We start from the raw sequence: 20,168 nt of genomic DNA on the forward strand, positions 1-20,168 counted from the left end.
CTAGACAGTTAAGATGCATATCTAAGGAATAATTTCAATGAACCCAGGTCCTTGCACCTTCCCATGCATAGAAAAGCACTAAAATCATCAACCTCAGATGTCTGCTCTTTGTGATTAGCAGCGATCTTTTGATGTTTGACTACAAGGTTTTCTCCAGCCAGAAACTCCTATATACCCTGGCCCCTCCCTTACCTCTTCCGGGCAGTTCCTCAGAGCTACCTGAGAGGCTGTCTCCCAGGCTATAGTCCTCAGCAAGGTCCCCAAATAAAACTTAACTCTCAACTTTTAGGTTGTGCGTAAATGCCCACACCCAGCAATTTTCTCTGAATCTAAGGTATAGGGTATATTGCGTATTTTAGTCTGATTCTCTGTTCTGAACTTTTATAAATGAGTGATTCTCAACTTAGTCGGTGGGGGGGCAGTATTGGTGGTAAATGCCTAGAATAAGATGTTAAAGTGATGAAAACATGCTTTGCGTATGAAGGCAGAAAAAAGGCTGGGGAAAAAAAAGCAACTGATCTCGAGCATCTACCTGTTTATTCTGTTTATAAGGATATATACAGGGTTTGAAGCAAAACAGATTTAGTTAATCAAGTTGAAAATATAAAAGATACGGCGATGTAAAAAAAAATTTCAGAAGCACAATTTCTGTCTATGGCTCCTTTACTGTGCCACATTATACACAGACCAGTCTCCACACTGAAGTCAACATAAGAATATGCAGAGGTTCTTTCCTTAGGTGGAACCTGGAGTTTTTCTCTCCCTCTGTCATGTGCTTCATTACTTAACAACCAAATGACACAGAAAAACCGATATCAGATACCTTATGTTTCTGGAGCATAAGATACAATCGTTCAATGGTATCCACAGGGGATTGGTTCCTGGACCCTCCACACAGACCAAAATCCTTGGATGCTCAAGTCCCTGATATAAAATGGAGCACTACTGGCATATGACCTACACACATCCTCCCTTATACTTTACATCGTATCTAGATTATTTATAATACCTAATACAATGTAAATGCTATGTAAATAGTTGTCAGCATGCAGCAAATTCAAGTTTTACTTTTTGTAACTTTCTGGGAATTTTTCTTTCCCCAAATATTTTTGATCCACAGTTGGTTGAATTTGCGAATGCAGAACCTGCGGGTATGGAGGGCCGACTATAACTAATAACAGGACACAAATAGACATGACTTAGGGAAACTCAAGTAAAATTTAATAATTCAAGTGAGCCATCTGCATAGGTAGAATCATTATTGCCCTGGAAAGAACTATGAGGTTGAACCATATAAAACTGTAGTTTTTATAGGTCACAATGGTTAAATCTGAGAAATTACTTTTTTAAACATATCATTAGAATAAGAGTCTTCCAATTACTCAAATGTCCTTATAGGACCATTTTAAAGGAATAAATGATCTAAAAAGGAAAGCTAGAAAAGCTAGAAGCCCCCTGGACAAGAAATGGTATCAGACAATCCAGTAAACAGAAAAACCACTGAGACAGAGACCTGTATGATCTTGTGTCTACCCTAAATGAAAAGCACAATTACTTAAAAAGCCACAAATTTATAGGGATCTAATGGTTGCTATTTTGCTGCTTTATTGCTCTTGTAGTACCAAAACTCTTACCGTATGGTGAGTTCCAATATTTGAGCAAGTCTGTCATGAAGGAAATTTGCCTACAAAGGAGAAAAAAAAAAAATGTTAAGAATGGATCTATTATTAAATACCCATATGTAATAATACAAGTGTGATTTAAAGGACAAAGCATAACTCTAACTATTAAACTGATGGTACAGAATGCTTTAATGTTTTGGTTTTATCTGTCTCATACACTGGAATTTAATGTAAAGTTTCTTTTATTCCTCTCCTAGTCTCACTGGTAAAAACAAAATCGATAGACACGCAAAATACCTATAGCAAAATCATAGAAAACCACTGCAAAAACAGTTTCAAAGCAGTAACAATCGTTAACATTTAATTTGGGATCTGCCATTCCCATCAGCTGACATTACACAAAAAAATTATTTAGGCTTCACAGCTATGTCTTCAGCTTTCAGTCCCTATCAAATCCACTGCCTTGTGGATTCTGTTGATCTGCCTGAAGCTTAGAATCTACCTACCAGTTACCAGGACAGCGTCCACGAAGTCAAACCCCACCCCCGCCCCCTCCACCATGTGTTCACTTACTTTGGACTCACACTGTGCTGCTATTTCTTCAAAAGGTGCTTTCTGGAATCTCTCTATCACTAGACGCCTCTTTTCCTTTTCCTGCTCTTCCATTCCACTGGTATCTATATAAGTGTTTAAAAAGACCCATTAAAAGGAATACGAAAATTTCATAGAACCTTGCCAATGACCATAAGAGCAAATGATCTATAAATAAAAAATAAGGGTGATTTATAGGACTACTTGTATAGGGAAAAAAGCAAAAGGTGTGACATCCTTGAAGTGTCTTAGTTAAGGCTAGAAAGCCCGGATATAAAAAAATTTAAAAACTACACAGCACAAAACCCTTTCTCGTAAGACTACCTTTGTCTCTCTTACCAAATAAAAGCAGAAGCATGACAACTTCCTACAAGTTCAACAACTTCAAGGCCCTTCCTGAGGGATGATTCTTTTATTAATAATCATGCCCTTGCACATATGAGGTACTAAATTAAAAGTCTGCTAAACTTGATAGTGAATGGTGTGATTGAAATATAGATAGGGCCGTGCGGAACCATATTGTTTTAGCCTTTTCCATTTATCTTCCACAATTTGAAAAGGGATTTTTTTAAATCTTAAGATGACATGTGGTCTGGCCAAAGTTTGGGAGATAATAAAATAATAAATGTCTGTCATTTTGATACATATAATAACTATGTCTATTTGCTTAAGAATCTGAAAAGGCGGCTAATTAATGGCTTATTTACTGATGGTCTACAGTAACAACTCAGTAACTCTTCAGCTTTTTTATTTTTCCCGGTCAAGAATTTCATAAGATGAAACACAATCTGTTCAAGGTTCTTCAAAAACAAAGCTTCTCTTCAGGTAGACAAACTGTAACAATTAGCTATTTTTAAAAAACGGATATATCAGGTACAAACGAAATAGGTTTATTTTCACCCCTCTGAAATTGTGGCAGGTTAACAAAGTTGTCGAATTTATGTACTTTTTCTGAATGACTATAATACAGAATTATGATCACATCTCTCGTGTTCACTAGATTAGGGTCACAAGCTCAAATGTGCCAGAGGCTAGGCAGGAAACATAAATGTTTTAAAAGCAGTAAGAAAAACAGGACTTGGGCAAGCTGAGCATATATCCCTGGTCTTTATTCAAATCCAATTTCTGAAAATAATACTTCTACCTAAATTTGGCCTGCAGGCAGCAAGTTTCTTTTCCATGCATTAAGTCCAGTAGTTCTCAAACTTTTTGTTTCAAGACTCCTTTATACTCTGAAAAATGATTAAGAAAGCCAAATTGCTTTCTTTATGTATTACATTTGATATTTTCCATATTACAATATAAAAATGAGAGACTTAAAAATATTCATTAAATGCATTAAAGAAATGAAACCACTATATGTTAACATAAATAATTGTTTCATGAAAAAATAACGACATTTTCTAAAATGAAAAGATTTAGTGAAGAGAATGGCATTGTTTTCTATTTTTGCAAATCTCTTTAATGTCTGACTTAATAGAAGCAGTTGGATTCTACATGCAGATGCATTCAATCCACTGCAATATGTTATTTTGGTTGAAGTATATAAAGAAAAACTAAACTCACACAGGTATGGACTGGGAAAGAGTAATTCAATAAATAGCCTTTTCACAGAACTGTAGCTATTTCTTCTTGGACACTACAACAAAACATGACAAACTGTAGTTTCTTAAAAGTTAGTTGCAATATGGAATTTGAAACCTTATTAATGAACTTTTTGTAATTGGTTATATTAACATCTATTGGTCTGTTCTACAGTTTGAATAGAGCTTTACTCATGTATGGTTTTGTAACATCATGCAAGGTCATCTGGAATATTGCTCCACTGATTTATGCAGACCCTCTAAATGTAGACATATTTCACTGTAAAATACTCTTTAAATTCACATTTGTTAGTTATTATCACTGATCTCATTAGAAAAGTCTTTAAATAAATATTGGGGAACTGTCAAACTTGCACTGGCAGACATAAGCTTCAAAACTCTAATTTTGTTAAAAAGTGCTAATTTTATCACTGGGAGCAAATACTGTCACGGTGTTTTTTTTCTCTTGAAGTGACAGCTTCCCTTCAAATACCACAGGTTTTCTGTCTTTTTTTTTTTTTTAAAGTAAAAGTGACGTTCCTTAAAAAAACCAACTAGTTCTGCTTGCAAGTAAAAGCAATCAAAGAAGTGCTTTATATGTGCTCCCCAAAGGCATGTATTCATGGGATGAGATTAATAAAATTAATCATTTATACTGATTCTTCAAAGGCATTCTTAAGAGAAATCTTGCCTTTTAAAAATAACGGGTGGGCTTCTCTGGTGGCGCAGTGGTTGAGAGTCCGCCTGCCGATGCAGGGGATGCGGGTTTGTGCCCCGGTCCGGGAAGATCACACATGCTGCGGAGCGGCTGGGCCCAGTGAGCCGTGGCCGCTGAGCCTGCGAGTCCGGAGCCTGTGCTCCGCAATGGGAGGCGCCACAACAGTGAGAGGCTCGCGTACCGCAAATAAATAAGTAAATAAATAAATAACTGGGGATGTGTGGTGCTGAAGAATTCAATGACCACTAGTACAGTTTGACGCCACTGCCTCCATTCACGTTAATCCATGCAGTAAAAAGGCAAATAATGTCTTAGTATTGTGCTGAATGTACTTTTTGATTTGAAGGATCCCTTGGAAGAGCCTTCCCCAAAGCTCCAGGGGTCCAAAGACATACTTTGAGAACCACTGCCAGACTGTAAGTTCCTCAACATGTCTTAATTTTTAAATGTCTCACAGTATCTTGTACACAATGGGTGTTCAAAAATTGCTTATTAAATTCAATTAATTTTATTTTGGCAAATTTGATATTACAATAAGAAAAAAAATCCTCTAATGGATTAAGCTGAAAAGGGTCAGATTTTATTTCATGTATGATGGGTACTAGAGCGTTTCACTTCCCTCGTTAATGATTTTCTTATTCTAATATTTCTTACAAATTGAGAGCCAATTTCCACTCTCTATCGTGAAAGTCAATTTCCACCCTCTATTGCTTTACCAATTAGAAGTGAATTGAGATCGAGGCATCATGAGCTTAGCAGGAATTTATATTAATACTTAATTGAAGGAATCATTTTAAAATTTTTAAAAGAGGCAAGTTATATAAGGTAAAATTTATTTCCATAAAGGCTACAGGAGAAAAAAAAATCAGAGTACTATTTTATGCAAACATAAGTGAAAAGACTAGAGTCAGTCAGACCTGGGTATGAAATTTGTCTCCAGTATTTACTAGCTCTGTGATCTCACGAGAGTTGCTCATTTCTCTGCCTCAGTGTCCTCACTGATAAAATAGCAAGGATTAATGTGACTCTACTGTACCTGCTGACAATTTCAGCCAGCTCCTTTCTCTTACCCCATTAGAAACACACTTCTAATCACACTGCTACATGCCTACTAAAAATCATTCTATGTAATTCTCTCAGAATTATTCACCTGCCCATCTCCTATAAAAGGAAATACATTCACTATTTCTCATAAATTCACTCAGCCTCAATGTTGGCCACCAAATAAGGGCAGCATTCAAATACATGGTGATATGCTTTCATAATTCTAGAAAAGTCAGTCTACAGAGAGGAAAATAATTATCTATGACAAGACAGGACAATTACAAAAGCCTAAAGAACATAAGCTAATAAATTGATTATATATTTATATAGAAATCGACAGTATATACACTTGCCATGCTGCCTCTGTTAATTCTGGCATTTAAACAAGTACTAAGATCTAGATAAGCTAGAAAATACTAGGAGAGTTAACAAGCAAAATCTCACCAATTGCTTTCTTTAACGCCTCAAAGGTGATTTCTTCAGTGTTACTAACCTAGAGAAAAGTGATTTTAAGTAAAATAAAGAGTTAGGAACGGTCAATATAAATGATACCTGCACCTAGTTACAAGTAATCTAAGAACTTTGACAAATATTTTCTTTTCTTTGTGTTGGCTGGATTTTTGGTCACACTCAACAGTATCAAGTAATCTCCATGTTTTCACTGGACTTAACAATGGCTACCACAGTGGTTCCCCAAAGAAGTCTACAGATTGATGTTAGGCTGGCAGAATTAGCAACCTTTAAGGCAACCCAACCAATATTCAAGGCAGAGATTATATATAAATGCAGCTTCAGCTACGTAATAAATGAAAACTAAGTATTCTATACTCTTTATAATTTTGGTACCACATACAGGTTAAAAATCAAAAATGAAATAATCTAAAACTTTAAATGCAAAAATTTTAAAGCAAAAAATCACTACTTTGGGAAGTGTTCAATGAGTACAGTTAACCAACATTTAAAAGTAATTATATTCTGGATCTCTTAAGGTCAACCACCAAGTCTTATTCTCCAGAAACTCCCTTTAACTTGAAGTTTTCAAATCTCGCTTGCTTTGAGACATGTAAAAGGTGTGAAATCAAGTGCTTACATAAAAAGTCAGTAATACTTTTTGTGGCACTAGCACATTTTCAGAAGGAATAATATATCCAGTTACTATAGTATCTCTGAATAAAAGTTAAGAAATGATATATGAGTACTTGCCTTGGACTCTGGTCATCCCTAATTTTAGCTCATGAGCTTCTTTTTGCTAAGCCTAAGGCAGCAAGACTAGTGAAAGCAAAAGACTTCATGCTTTGCATCTTAGCTCTCTGTACAAAGGATTTAGCTGGAAATCAAAGCAGCAAGAGTTCCACTACCTCAGTTTTTCTACTGAGGGCTCATATTTCTAGTTGAAGTCAGATTAAACTTGGGAATCTTCAGTTGCTTTGTTCTAGATATTTGGAGCAGATATATAAGATTAGGCTCTGGCTGGTCAATTATTTGTACCTAGAAGCAATCTAGTACTTCAAAGTTGTTCTTACAACTGGTTAAGAGCTTTAGACTTTTGAGAAACAACTATAGTATAGGAGAAAGAACATAGGAGAAGCTAGAAGGCCAGAATTCTTATTACGGAGAATTTTTACTTATTACCTGTTCAATCCTGGATAAGTGAAAAGCTAGAGTACTTTATCTAATAACTCTTCTCTGTTTGTTGTTTTCCTTAATTTGGATAATGAGGATGCATTTGCCCAGCATCGAAGAATCATGCCTATGGTGCTTTATTCTATTAGTCAAGCTGATGATTTAATTTCAGGAGGCAGAGACGCCACTGAAATAAATAAATGTTTTAGCCATTTACCTTCTTGAATACCTGAATTTAATTTAGGTATCTTTATACATATATAGTGCAATTTTTAGGAGACGTTCACTAAATGATTCATGGTGGGCTAAAATTTGAATTGCAAATGTTAGAACTCACATACCTCAGAAATGGACCGGGTATTTTAACAGACCATAGTAATAAGCTGAGTTATATCCAGGGAAAACAAAAGTTTTCCTATGATCTCCATCTAAACAACATGACAAGCTCTAAAAGCAGGTATCAAATATACTTGAGGACTAAGTGGGATTATGTATATACAATTTCAAGTAATTTTGATGAAATTACGAGCAATTTTTCAAATGAGCAATTTTTAAATTTGATTCATTGTTAGCAAATATACTTATTCTTAGTTTGATATTTTGTTACACCACTAACTGGTGAATACCTAACTGATGACACTTTCTCCTGTCCACACAATGGAATTAGTTAGTTTTAGCCTGGAAGGTACTGTTATTCTGTCTTCTGGTGTTTCAACGACCATTCCTAATACACAAAATCAGATACCATAATGGTAAATGAGTTTGAAACTCCAATGTGCTCAAGTAAATATTATATACTAAACTGTATTTAACTTTTCAAATACTCAGGGTGAGGCATATTTGACTTAGGATTTATAGTTATAGCAAAGACAAAACAAAAGGATCTTTAGTAAGTTAACAAATGTATTAATGAACTTTTCATGTAAAATTCATGCTCAAGAGTCTTCCTCCTATATTGCCTTCATGCAAATGTTTCTTCAGTTCATTTTATCAAAATAGACTGATTCTTTGCAACCTTTTAAAGTGCTATATATGTATTTTTAAAAGAAATAAAAATGGTTAACAAAGGCAAATGGAAAAATACCAGTCAATAAAATAGACTGCACTCTTGACAAGTGTAAACTAAGGCTCTGGATGAATTTCTTCCCTCAAAAGGTAATAGCAGCAAATTCATAATCACTGAAAGATATAGCTAGCAAGATATCCTTCTTGCTAGTAAGAAGTATAAAAATTAAAATGGCTTTGAAGAGGTGAAATTTAGGGAAGACGATTTTTCCTGAGTCTTAAACTGGTAAGAAACTCTAAACCAACCTTAAAGCCTCAAGTTCCAAAATGAACACTAACTGCCTATTCCAACTACTCTGATGCTCTGCAGATAATTCATTGATAAAACTGATGAATTTTACATAACAGGGAGTTAAAAGCATGAAAGATATAAATTAATTGGCTGTACCCTGGCCACCAAATAATTTTAATTCCTGAAGACAAATTAACTGACAGGGATTGGAAGCAGGAGGGAGAAAGGAGGCTGAGAAAGCATGAATTCAGACAACTTCCTTCCTCTTTTCTTACATGGATATTCTTTTAGTTATTTACATTGTACCAATGAGAAATAATGAAATACCTAGGAAGGCAAACAATGGATAAACCACAAGGAGGAAGCTGACGTGACATGCTGGCACACTGGACTTTGCACTTGACTATCAAAAAACGCTCTGCTGATTTGTGTGGGTAAGTCCTAGAGAACACTGGCTGCTTTTTCTTCCTGTAACTCAGTAGGGTACACTCTTGTGCTCTATTGAAACAGGAGGAGAACATTAAATCTATGATGTTTCAAATAACTCCTTCAAGAGTACACAGGTCACTGATACAGCTTAACCTATGTTAAATTCATTATATTTACTATCCAAAAAGATTAAAAAATTTCTCTCATAGGTGAAATTTTGAAACTTTCTAAAAGTAGTGAGCATTTGGCTTCACATGACAGTGTATAATTCCATTTATTCTCACAACTTATGTTGCATAAATCTTTAAAAATAAATAGGATTAGAGGGCCTATTTATTTAATAACAGGCCTTGTGTAGCATTTCTTACTTATTAAAAAAACATACTTAGTTCTGTCTTATGGTTCCTTTTACTACAATGTGAAATCTAGTGATATCATAACACACAATATTAAGTTTATGTATCTTTATAGGTATATGAAATGAGTTCAGTAAAATAAATTATAAATAAGTTCAAGACTAAATCAGATTAACTTCTACTAACAATTTTGTTGATTTAGGGATAAATGAGAGTTGTATTTGATCCTGTTTAAAAGTGTGGAGGGGCAAAAAGTTCTTTTAAATTGATGTCTATCTCAAGACAGTACTTCATCATAAACTTTCAGCAACTTACCACATCATCTGAAGGATTACTGTTGGGTAAGATATCCACCTGAATGGATACGGTGTCCACAATACTTTTCCTTCTAGAAAGTCGATCTTCATCTAAAATTTAAAAAAATTTCCCCCATTATTTGCTAGTTAGAATGATATGTCATTTATAAACTACACCTATTTCAGATTTAAAAATTTCAGAAAATTAAGACAGTTTGCCTTTTTTGCTCTTACTAAATATATAAAACAGTGTGCTCTCAGACTTTTATATTTCATGAAGCAGATTAAAAAAAAAATTGATGGGTGAACTCAGTTTAATACAGCTGACCCTTGAACAACATGGAGGTTAGAGGTGCTGACACCTGCACAGTCGAAAATCAGCACAGCATTTTACAGTTGGCCCTCCACATCTCCAGTTCCACATCCAGTTCAAATTTCCCAATTCTCCATTAACCAATTCTATTCGACATGTTCTAAACCCAATTTTAACATCTCTAATAAACCTCCTTTATCTCCACAATGCCATATTTATTTTTCAAGAGTGCCATCATTCAAAAATCTTTATCTTTTCTTACCTAGATCTGAGGATAGCTTACTAGCTGGTCTAATACAACACTCCCTCCTATACTACCAGTAGAGTTGTTCTAAAATAAATCTTTTTCACACTAAACTGTAATTTTAAAATAAATCCAGGGACTCCCCTGGTGGCGCAGTGGTTGAGAATCCGCCTGCCAATGTAGGGGACATGGGGTCGAGCCCTGGTCCGGGAAGATCCCACATGCCGAGGAGCAACTAAGCCCAGGCGCCACAACTACTGAGCCTGCGCTCTAGAGCCCGCGAGCCACAACTACTGAAGCCGCATACCTAGAGCCCGCGCTCTGCAACCGCAATGAGAAGCCCGCGCACCACAACGAAGAATAGCCCCCGCTCGACATAACTAAAGAAAGCCTGCGTACAGCAATGAAGACCCAATGCAGCCAAAAATAAATTAATTAATTAATTAAAAAACAAAAAACAAAAACACAAATCCAGCCCGCTGACTAATGCTGAGCTTCGCAAGTTTTTTCACATCAAAGCACATATATATAATTATAATACATGTAAGGCATATGGAGATAAAAGGAAGAGGCTGCTTGCACTGCAAGCTGACTACCCCAGGCCCGACCCAGCTACCTGAAGAACTAAGGAGATAAATATCCAGACACACCTGTAAAGCTCCCAATAACAACTGGGAAGCTCAGGTCTAGAATCTTAGTTGAACAGCACAGTCAGTCACTTCATAATCTGGCAACACTCCATCTTCCTAATCTCATTTTGTATATAGAGTTGACTCTTGGACAACATGGGGGCTTGGGGCACTGACCCCTGCACAGTCAAAAATCTGCATTATAACTTTAGTCGGCCCTCCATATCCATGGTTCTGCATTCACAGATTCAACCAACTGAAGATCATATAGTACTGCAGTAGGTGTTTACTGAAGATTATCTGTGTGTAAGTAGACCCGTGCAGTTCAAACCCGTGTTGTTAAAGGATCTACTGTGCTGTGATTTTTATCCTTCTGAAGGGGTGAATAATGAACTAAAAGAAGGCCAACATAAAGAAACTAGCTCCTTTCCTACTGACTACTCCTCTACTCCAAGGTAGCCTTCCATGACAGTAATTAATGCTGTTGATCAAATACAGCAATTTGCTCTCTTTCTGGGACATAGTAGGATTGCAATTCCTGGCCTCTTTGTGGTCAGGAGAGACTGTGTAACTAGCTCTGACCAGTAAAGTATGAGTAACATTTCCGATCGCGGCGATCCCGTCAGCTTGGATTCCAGAATACGGATGACATGAAGTTATGCACAGTTAGTTGGAGCGATGAGCACATCTTCACTGGTTTAAACTACTAAGAACCTGTGACTGTTCTCACAGCACAACTTAGCCAGGGTTTCTTAGCCTTGGCACTAGTGGCATTTTGGCCCAGGTAATTCTTGCCGAGGGGACTGTCCTGTGCCTCACTGGATGTTCGGCAGCATCCCTGACCTCTACCCACCGGATGCCAGTAGGCCTGCCCCAGTGGTGATAACTAAAAATGCCCCTAGAGTTGACAAATGTTCCGTGGGATGGGCAAAATCACCACAGTTGAGAACCACTGACCCCGTCTATCCTGACTGATAACAGACCTTTCTAGAATTTTCCCTCTATGCCACCATGAGCTTCTTAAACACTAACCACATCACTCTTCCAAGCAACTCTACCCATTGCTTGATGAAGTAAAAAGGCATCTGGGTTCTCTAGTCAGATCTTGCCAACAGTAACTTCAGAGCTGCTCCCTTATTTATCTCGTGTTTAAGGCAAATGTGCCTATTCTCCAACCTCTGAGCAGGCTTTGGCACATCTGCCTTACACACTTTTCTACAAACAGAAACTCCGGCTGGAAGCCCTTTATTACCTGCCCTTTCTTATGTCCTCCCCACTGTAAAGATTCTTATCTTTCAAGCCCTGGTTAAACATTACATGGCTTCCTTGAAATCTTAAATATCACTCTAATTATTTTTACTTATCCCCCTTTCTTCTAGCTACAGAAATTTACTTTCAGTTATGACTGATCCTTCCTTGTCACTCTTCAAGCATCATCACCCTTTAGTCATCTCGTGGGCCGTGAAGTACAGACATATGAATTAATGTCTCATGTCCCCCCGTATACAAGAAATTCAGGGGCAGACTCTGTCTGCATCTAGCACACACTAGTTACTCAGGTTCTGCTGGGTGAAGGCTGGAGGAACACAGACCTATATATCTGTGACAAGTTATTACCTATCGTTTTTCTACAGTTTTCAGGCTGGAAATATTATATCTCCTGCATAGGGCCATTATGGAGGTAGCCTAGATACTGGACTTTTTCTACTTTTTCTTCATGATCATTTGCACTAATATAAATCACCAAAGCTAACGACCAAACATCAGTGGAACTGCCACAAAATAGTATGTGGTGATCACCGCTGACCTGCTTTTTTACCCTCTAATCACACCAACTTTCAATGTCTTACCAGAATTCAAAAGGAGGAATAAATAACAGCCTGCTTCCCACCCACACAAGATTTTCTAGGTTAATATACAAAGGCTGATGGGCTGCAGAGATAAGTCAAACTGAAGCCTAAGACAAAAATAAAAAGGAAAGGAGAAGTACAGAGGCAGGAGAGGGATTACTGAGTGACAAAAATCAACAAGAACAGAAGGGAAGTATAATGAGCAGAGATTAGGGAAGAAAATGAAATTCAGTGGGAAACTCTAATACTATATTCTCAGAAAGTTCTTTCTTTTGACCTATAGAGCAACCTGCTTGTAGGTGACAGAAAAAGCCCAGATACACCTATCATCAGATATCTTGTACATCTACACAAAAGTAAGCTTTCCAAAATAGAGCTTACCAAAGATAACTCTCCTGTTTCCATGGGCCGCCCACATCGGTTCCTGACCTGCCTTTCAAAGTCTGCTGAAATGCAGCATCACTGCAGCCTCTGTGGACCGCACTGTCCTGCCAGTTCGAGAACTACCCTGTCACCATCTCAGTGTCTGATGTTCGCACCCCCTCGGGAGGCCCTTGCTTCCCTTCCTGAAGTTGGTTTGGGGTAGTCCCAGACACTACTCTCTATGCCCTTTCATTTTCCCATCCCTTCTCCCTCTCCACTTCCTATAATCTGCCGTTCACAATGGTAATCACTGTTTCTTCTTTTTGTTTTTAATTAGAACCTGGGTTTTAGAAGTAATACTTAGAGCGAGGCCTAACGTCCTTCAGCGATATTTTGCTGCCACCTGGTGTATCTGTGTGTAATGTATATAACTGCATTCAGATGGCTAAAGAACAGAGAAAACAGTCTGAATACAAGTATAACACAGAGCTACATTAAGTTATTCAATATAATTTTCTATGGCTATATAAAAAATAAGAGGTAGGAACTTACTTAGCTGTATATAATAAATCATAAATGTAATTAGGGCTACTATACCATTCAGATTCAATGAAAAAGCTAACTGGGGCAAAATGAAATTTCACAGATAATTTATCTACACGAAATTTAAAATGTCAGTTTAATGCTGATATTACTTATACAGATATACTTTTTTGGTCTTATAGAAAAACACAAAATTCCATCTAGAGCTAATGCATATTTATAAAATAAAAAGAACCTAAAAAACCATTGTCACCATGAATACAAAGTCAGTGTAGGGCTTCCCTGGTGGCGCAGTGGTTGGGAGTCCGCCTGCCGATGCAGGGGACGCGGGTTTGTGCCGCGGTCCGGGGGGATCCCACATGCCGCGGAGCGGCTGGGCCCAGGGGCCATGGCCGCTGAGCCTGCGCGTCCGGAGCCTGTGCTCCGCAACGGGAGAGGCCACAGCAGTGAGAGGCCCGCGTAACGAAAAAAAAAAAAAAGTGTAATATAAGAGACAATCTTTTATTTCTAAAACAAGCTTTAAAACAAAACCTCTACAAGGAGAGATGGGATATATACGTGAAAATACTTCTATAAGCAGATATTCGTTGGAAAATAATGGAGGTTTTGATAAAGCAGATAAAGACATCCATGTGTTATAAGTGCTTTTAATCAATAAAACAAATTATCAAAATTCAAAATGCCAACTGGAAGATTAAGACACTAAAAAATACTAATACCATTCTTATATTGATATGGCATTTTGCAGTTTTTATAAGCACTTTCATGTATATATCCCATTTGAGCGAAATGGCTTCAGGGCTATGGTCCTCGCTTCACATGAGGATATGGGGTCAATGAGAGATTAAGGGGTTATGCCCAAGGCCACATAGCGAGGGTAGAACAAAGCCATTCTATTCTCTCTTCACGTCTTCACTTTGAGAAGTCATCTTTCCTGAAAGCTCTTGCAAAATTCCCTATACTGCTAATTTCAAAATTCTCATCATAACCTCTAATCTCTCACACAAAACGCAGTCCTGACCCCTACCATACCTGGATGCTCCATTGTCCAAGACACTCAACAAAAGGCTGAGCTCCAAAACTACCCCCTCTTCTCTATTCATTTCTGTTAATAAAAAGTCCATCCTTCTATCACCCAAGATTCAAAACTACTTATAGACAGTTACATTTGAAATGCATACTTCTTTCTTTCTTCACTTAAACCCAGTCACACCACCCGTCCCTCCTAAAACAGAAACAACAAAAAGCAAGCAAATGAAGCAGCAAACAAGCTCTTCCTCCTGGTGCTGTACCAAGCACCCAAATGTCCGTGGTAGAGCCCTAGACAAAATCTTTGCCTTTCTCCCTGTGCCCCCGTATCACTCAACTGCTTATAGATTCTCTCTTGCAGTGTTCTAGAGTCCACCCACTTTCCTGTATTCGCCCTGGGACCTCCTTAGTACAGGTCACTGCCATCTCTCCTGGAGATTACTGAAGAGTATTCTAAATGGTTGTCCCGTCTTCAGTTTGCTAAACTACAACCAGAGTAACATTTCTAAATGCAACTCTTATCATGCCATCCTGTTTAAAATCATTTAATGACTCCCCATTGCTTTTAGGATAGTTCAAACTATTTAACCCAGTTTTACAATTCCCAACCCTACTCTTCCAATTCACTCCAAGCAGACTAACTTTATACTAATTCCTTGAAGAATCATGTTCTTGCCTACCTCCATTCCTCCACATATGCTATTATTTCTGCATGAAACTCAGTTCACTTGCCTAACACCTGCTTCAGGCTCATCATAGGGACTTTTTCCTCTGGAAGACATCCGTTTCACCAAACCTGGACCAAACACTCTCCTAGGTGCTGCCTGAGGACCCCAAACCTCTCTGATCATAGCCTTTAAGGCATATTGCAACTGTCCTGTTAGACAAATTGTATAATGAATTAACTTCTTTCCTATACATCTCGAATAAAACTGGTGAAGTGCCATCTTTCCTATGCATCTCGAATAAAACTGGTGAAGTGCCTATGCATCTCGAATAAAACTGGTAGAGTGCCATCTGGGCCTGTGAGCCATGGCCACTGAGCCTGCACGTCTGGAGCCTGTGCTCCGCAACGGGAGAGGCCACAACAGTGAGAGGCCCACGTACCGCAAAAAAAAAAAAAAAAAGTCATCTTCTGTGTTTTGTGGTCCAGATGAGGAACCCATTAGGAATGACTATAAGTTTTGTGAAAGCAGAAACCTCTGTCTTGTTCATTTTTGCTTCTGTTTGCACAGCAGCTGGCACACTGCAAATACTCATTAAGTACTGTACCCCCTCACAGAGGAGCATTTAGCATACACCTAGACATATGCTATTAACTCAAATTATAGGTTGATTTGAGATAAAAGGAAAATGCAATACTCAGCTAACATTTATTGAACACTTACTATATGTCAGTCACCAACAGTTCAGTAAGCTTTAGGCAGACGATTCTTCTTTCTTTAGAACCAGTTACCATTATATTTCAATCGTTTGTCTGTCTTCTCCACCACATTTTTTTTTTTTTTGCGGTACGCGGGCCTCTCACTGTTGTGGCCTCTCCCGTTGCGGAGCACAGGCTCCGGACGCGCAGGCTCAGCGGCCATGGCTCACGGGCCCAGCCGCTCCGCGGCATGTGGGATCTTCCAGGACCAGGGCACGAACCCATGTCCCCTGCATCGGCAGGCGGACTCAACCACTGCACCACCAGGGAAGCCCTCTCCTCCAGATTTCAATCCTTGAGGGTAGGGACTGAATCTTAACATCTTTCCACCCCCCAAAGTCAGAAAAGTGCTTGATATATATAGTAGACTCTCAGTAAAGGTTTGTGGAATCCATAAAAAAATAAACCTGGGTCAATATGGATGACTGAACAATCTCTGAGCACACAGCTGGCAAAAATCAATTTACTAAGCACCTAACTGAACAGGCAAGGCAGTTAATTCTAGTGGTTTCAGTCTCACTACCCTCATTTGTAAACAAAGACAGTGCTGCCTTCCTCAGCAAACTATGTTACAGATTGACTGAGAACATGCATACAAAGTGCTTATCACAGTGACTGGCATACAGTCCGCGCATAATGAACCGCAGCTGCATTTTGATGATGATGGGGGCATATGCATGATACACAACAAACTATTTTGTTTTTTTCTTTTGATATATTGTTCTTAAATCCCTCATTTTTAAAAATGGATACCTGATGGTTATACAGCAAAAAGAAACTTTAATAACTGATTGATTATCCCATAAAGTATCACTGTATCTTCTGACTCTTTCTGCATTAAGGCAGGACACACATGCCACGGACTGGTTCTAAACTAGCAAAATCTTTATAAATCAGAAAAGCCTTATTTATACTGAGGGATTTCTGTGCAGTTATGTAACTAAGTATATGCTGAAATACTCAGAATTCTCCTAGTCAATGATAGGGAGACATTAAGAAAGAGAATATATCATTTTCAGGGGTGGGAGGAAATGGGAAGAGCAAACCACTTGTTAAAGAAAGTACCATAATTTTCATTAAAAATTGTTTACAGTTAAAGGAATAGGGTAAAAGGAAATAACAAGGGGTGAAAATAAACTACAGCTATGGGGAAGGTAGAGCAAAATAATAACTGAACTCACAGCTATATAAAATATACAGGCCACTGGCTCCATTTTCTAGAAGGCAGGCTGTATTAAGCTATTTTCCTAGAGGACAGGTGAGGGAAAGGGCAAGCCAAACTGACACTTGGATTTACCTTTGCACTTGTGCCTGGGTTTATAAGGTTTTTTGCCGGAAGGAAAGAGAGCTAAATCCAAGTTATAAGAATGAAATAGTTTAAAAGTCTGTTTTAAAAATTCTTTTAAATTACAAAGCTCTACTCATGTTTTATTCTTAGCACTTTTATTTCCCCAAGGAACTCATGAGGAATAGAATTTCCTATACTATGGAATTTAAAAGAAAATGCAAAATCTTTCATTAACATCTCAGACTATTATAAACTATCATTGTGATAAATGTATATATTTTGGATCCACATTATAAAAAGATAGCTATTCCCAAAGATTGTGTTACTTCTAGTGATTAATCCAGAAAACTACCTAACTGAAATCAAACAGTTCTCTTATAGAACAGAGGTATCCCCAAAGGAAGAACTAGTTTTTCTACCAAATTTAATATTTATACAGTCATCAAATGAAAGTGAAGGTATAAGATAAAAATTCTTTGATTTTAGTTTTCAAAGTAAAAACTGAGTGCAAGACACCATGCAGTTTTGCCTTGAAACAAAACAGAATTATCTCAGGCAATGAAAAGAACAGAAGGAAATACATAATGCACAGAGGGAAACATATTCTTAACTTAAAAAGTTTGCAGATTTCTTTACATAGCAAATAGTCTGTAGTCTTTCAAATGACAAAAATTACCTAATTCATTAAGGTCAATAGTCACAAATCACTAACTAAACAATTTTCACCGATTTCCCTAAGTTAAACACAATATTGCTTAAAGAGTAAAGATCTCACTTTGCTTCTCTGTTTAAAGGATATTATTATTCAGTATAGTATCAATAATATATGAAGTATAATAACGATAATCACTTGAGGATTCAATATGCTCATGATAAAATCATATACATGTTTTTAGAGATTTACTAAAGGTTTTCAAGAGCAAAATTTTAAAATAGAAGTAAACTCTCTTAAGCTAGTAAGTATACAAACATAATTAACCTTCTAACTGGGCTAAGAGAAAAACTGCTGACACATAATCACTAGAGTAAGAGTTCTAATTACCTTCCTCTTACCTGTTACTTGTGGTACGTACGGTACTGACAATCTCTCAACACTATAGCCACTGCCACCTAGTGACTCTGCAATCTTGTTGGTCAAAAAGTACAAATTTTTGTCATGCTTCTCTAAAGATTTTGGAAGCCTGTCAAGTTGATCAAAAAAAGAAGTCATTTAGTATTATTTAAATTACTGAGCAAAAATAAGTTAACATATAAACATTTTAGATCAAGGCCTAAATATAAATGCAACTTAAACTGTAATTAGTAACAGAAAAATCAGTGTATTTTAGGTGGCTAATTTGAGCTCTTTAAAAACATATGGTTATGTGGACCCATATATGAAGCATTCTGCTGCTTCTTTCCCCAGTAATGTCCCAACGGTGAAGTCAGCCTTACATGATTCCACTGGTATTCACACATTAAATGATGAAGAGGACTAAATTCAGCTTTAACTTTCATGCTAATTAAAAATCTACTGAGAGAAGAAAATAAAAATGAAGCCCCCTGACTGTTAATGAAGAAGATATTAGCCAACTAAGTGATAGGAAGCACCTGGCTAAGACCTACGATTTCAATTTCCTTTCAAACTGCTTAATATTATCTTATGTGCATGCTTTCAACATTAAACTGGTTTTAGAGCCCAAAAGTTTGAATAAACTATTTTTCATATGTATTTTTTTGTTTGGACAGCAAGAAAAAAATTCAGGGTATAACGCTGATTTTCCGTAATACACTGTTTCTCCTACAGCTTTATTAATATTGTTGTCTATTACTGAGAATCTTGAACAGGATATTGTATTCTCTTAAAGGAGTGTTCACTTATATATCAGAACATGCTATATTTAAGAGATATACTTCCATATTAAAAAAAGGTAAGATAAATTTTTTCATCAAAGATTGATTCCATGTGTTCATGAGTCTACATTTATACTTTACAAGAACTTTTATAGCAAGAGAAACAAGTTAGATGAATTAAATGACAGAAACATAAAACGATGAATATTTTAAAACACCAGAAAATTATTCTAACAGTAGTTTACTCCTTTGTAATTATCACTGATTGGTTTCCCAAGTCAGTGCCCCTCCTTAAAATGTAAAGAATTAACATACATGCACTTATCTCTGAAAATATGCTCTGGTAGAAAATAAGGGGCTTCCATAGTTCGAATTTCAATAACCTGAAAAATATTCAAAAACAAAACAAAATAAAAATCAAAAACCTCACTCCTCAGGACCCTGCCACAAAAGTTTGGAAAACTAAAAATACAGAAACAGAATCTAAACATTTATACGAAATACCATCATTTTATTTTGGAATTTAAGCTACATTTAGAGCCCAAAAGCAGAGTTCATTTTGTTTTCACATTTATTATTTAAAAAAGTCAGCAGGTAACAAAATCGTGATAGTAAAATAATACAGGTTGTAAAAAAAAAAAAAAAAAAAAGAGGATACATTACATTTGATTAAGCCTACTACAGAGGGATTAGAAGCTGTACTTTCTCAAATGCCCTATGTGGGAAATGCCTTCACAAGCGCCAGGTCCTCGCTGTCCCGGCTCCTCTGCACCACCTTCTGCAGCACGGGCAGGTGGTCTCAGCGCTCTTGTGAAGTCTGGCTCCTCCACTCACCTGGGAGCCACTTAGAGGGGGACCCTGCTTTCATAGCATTTGTATCTCTAATGGCAGATGTCAAATATTCACTCAAACATTTGTTTAATGAATGAATGAGTTTTACTTCTTAGAATGTTCTAAAAACCTACATTTTAGCAAGGACTGAGAGATGTGCTTCCAATTTCATAAAAATGAGGTTCTCCCTGAAAGATGTTTTTAAAGAATAAAAACTACAGTGGACTTTTTCTGCCAGGTAAGTTAGGAGCTCTGAAATGTAT

General features: G+C 37.1%; 1 protein-coding gene across 17 annotated transcripts in view; it reads right to left on the reverse strand.

The window, feature by feature from the left end:
• EFR3A (EFR3 homolog A) overlaps window positions 1-20,168 on the reverse strand; it is a 188,040-nt gene that overhangs the window by 97,542 nt on the left and 70,330 nt on the right. For 8 of the 17 annotated variants that reach the window (XM_089898721.1, XM_089898716.1, XM_089898715.1 and 5 more), the window contains 7 exons: window positions 19,390-19,457; window positions 18,295-18,422; window positions 9,579-9,670; window positions 6,003-6,051; window positions 2,196-2,299; window positions 1,635-1,684; window positions 7-783 (listed from right to left, as the gene is read on the reverse strand). In XM_089898721.1, coding sequence (XP_089754847.1) covers window positions 591-783; window positions 1,635-1,684; window positions 2,196-2,299; window positions 6,003-6,051; window positions 9,579-9,670; window positions 18,295-18,422; window positions 19,390-19,457 — 684 coding nt within the window. In that variant the 3' untranslated portion in view covers window positions 7-590. Of the gene's footprint in view, window positions 1-6; window positions 784-1,634; window positions 1,685-2,195; window positions 2,300-6,002; window positions 6,052-6,761; window positions 6,991-7,190; window positions 7,369-9,578; window positions 9,671-18,294; window positions 18,423-19,389; window positions 19,458-20,168 lie in introns of those variants that run through there. The other 9 variants (XR_002642014.2, XR_016388280.1, XR_016388282.1 and 6 more) reach the window with 3 other exon arrangements.

This window comes from Delphinapterus leucas, chromosome 17 (genome assembly GCF_059928025.1).
Source record: "Delphinapterus leucas isolate spDelLeu-1000000601 "Yukka" chromosome 17, BTC_Dleu_Yukka2, whole genome shotgun sequence".
NCBI lineage: Eukaryota > Metazoa > Chordata > Mammalia > Artiodactyla > Monodontidae > Delphinapterus > Delphinapterus leucas.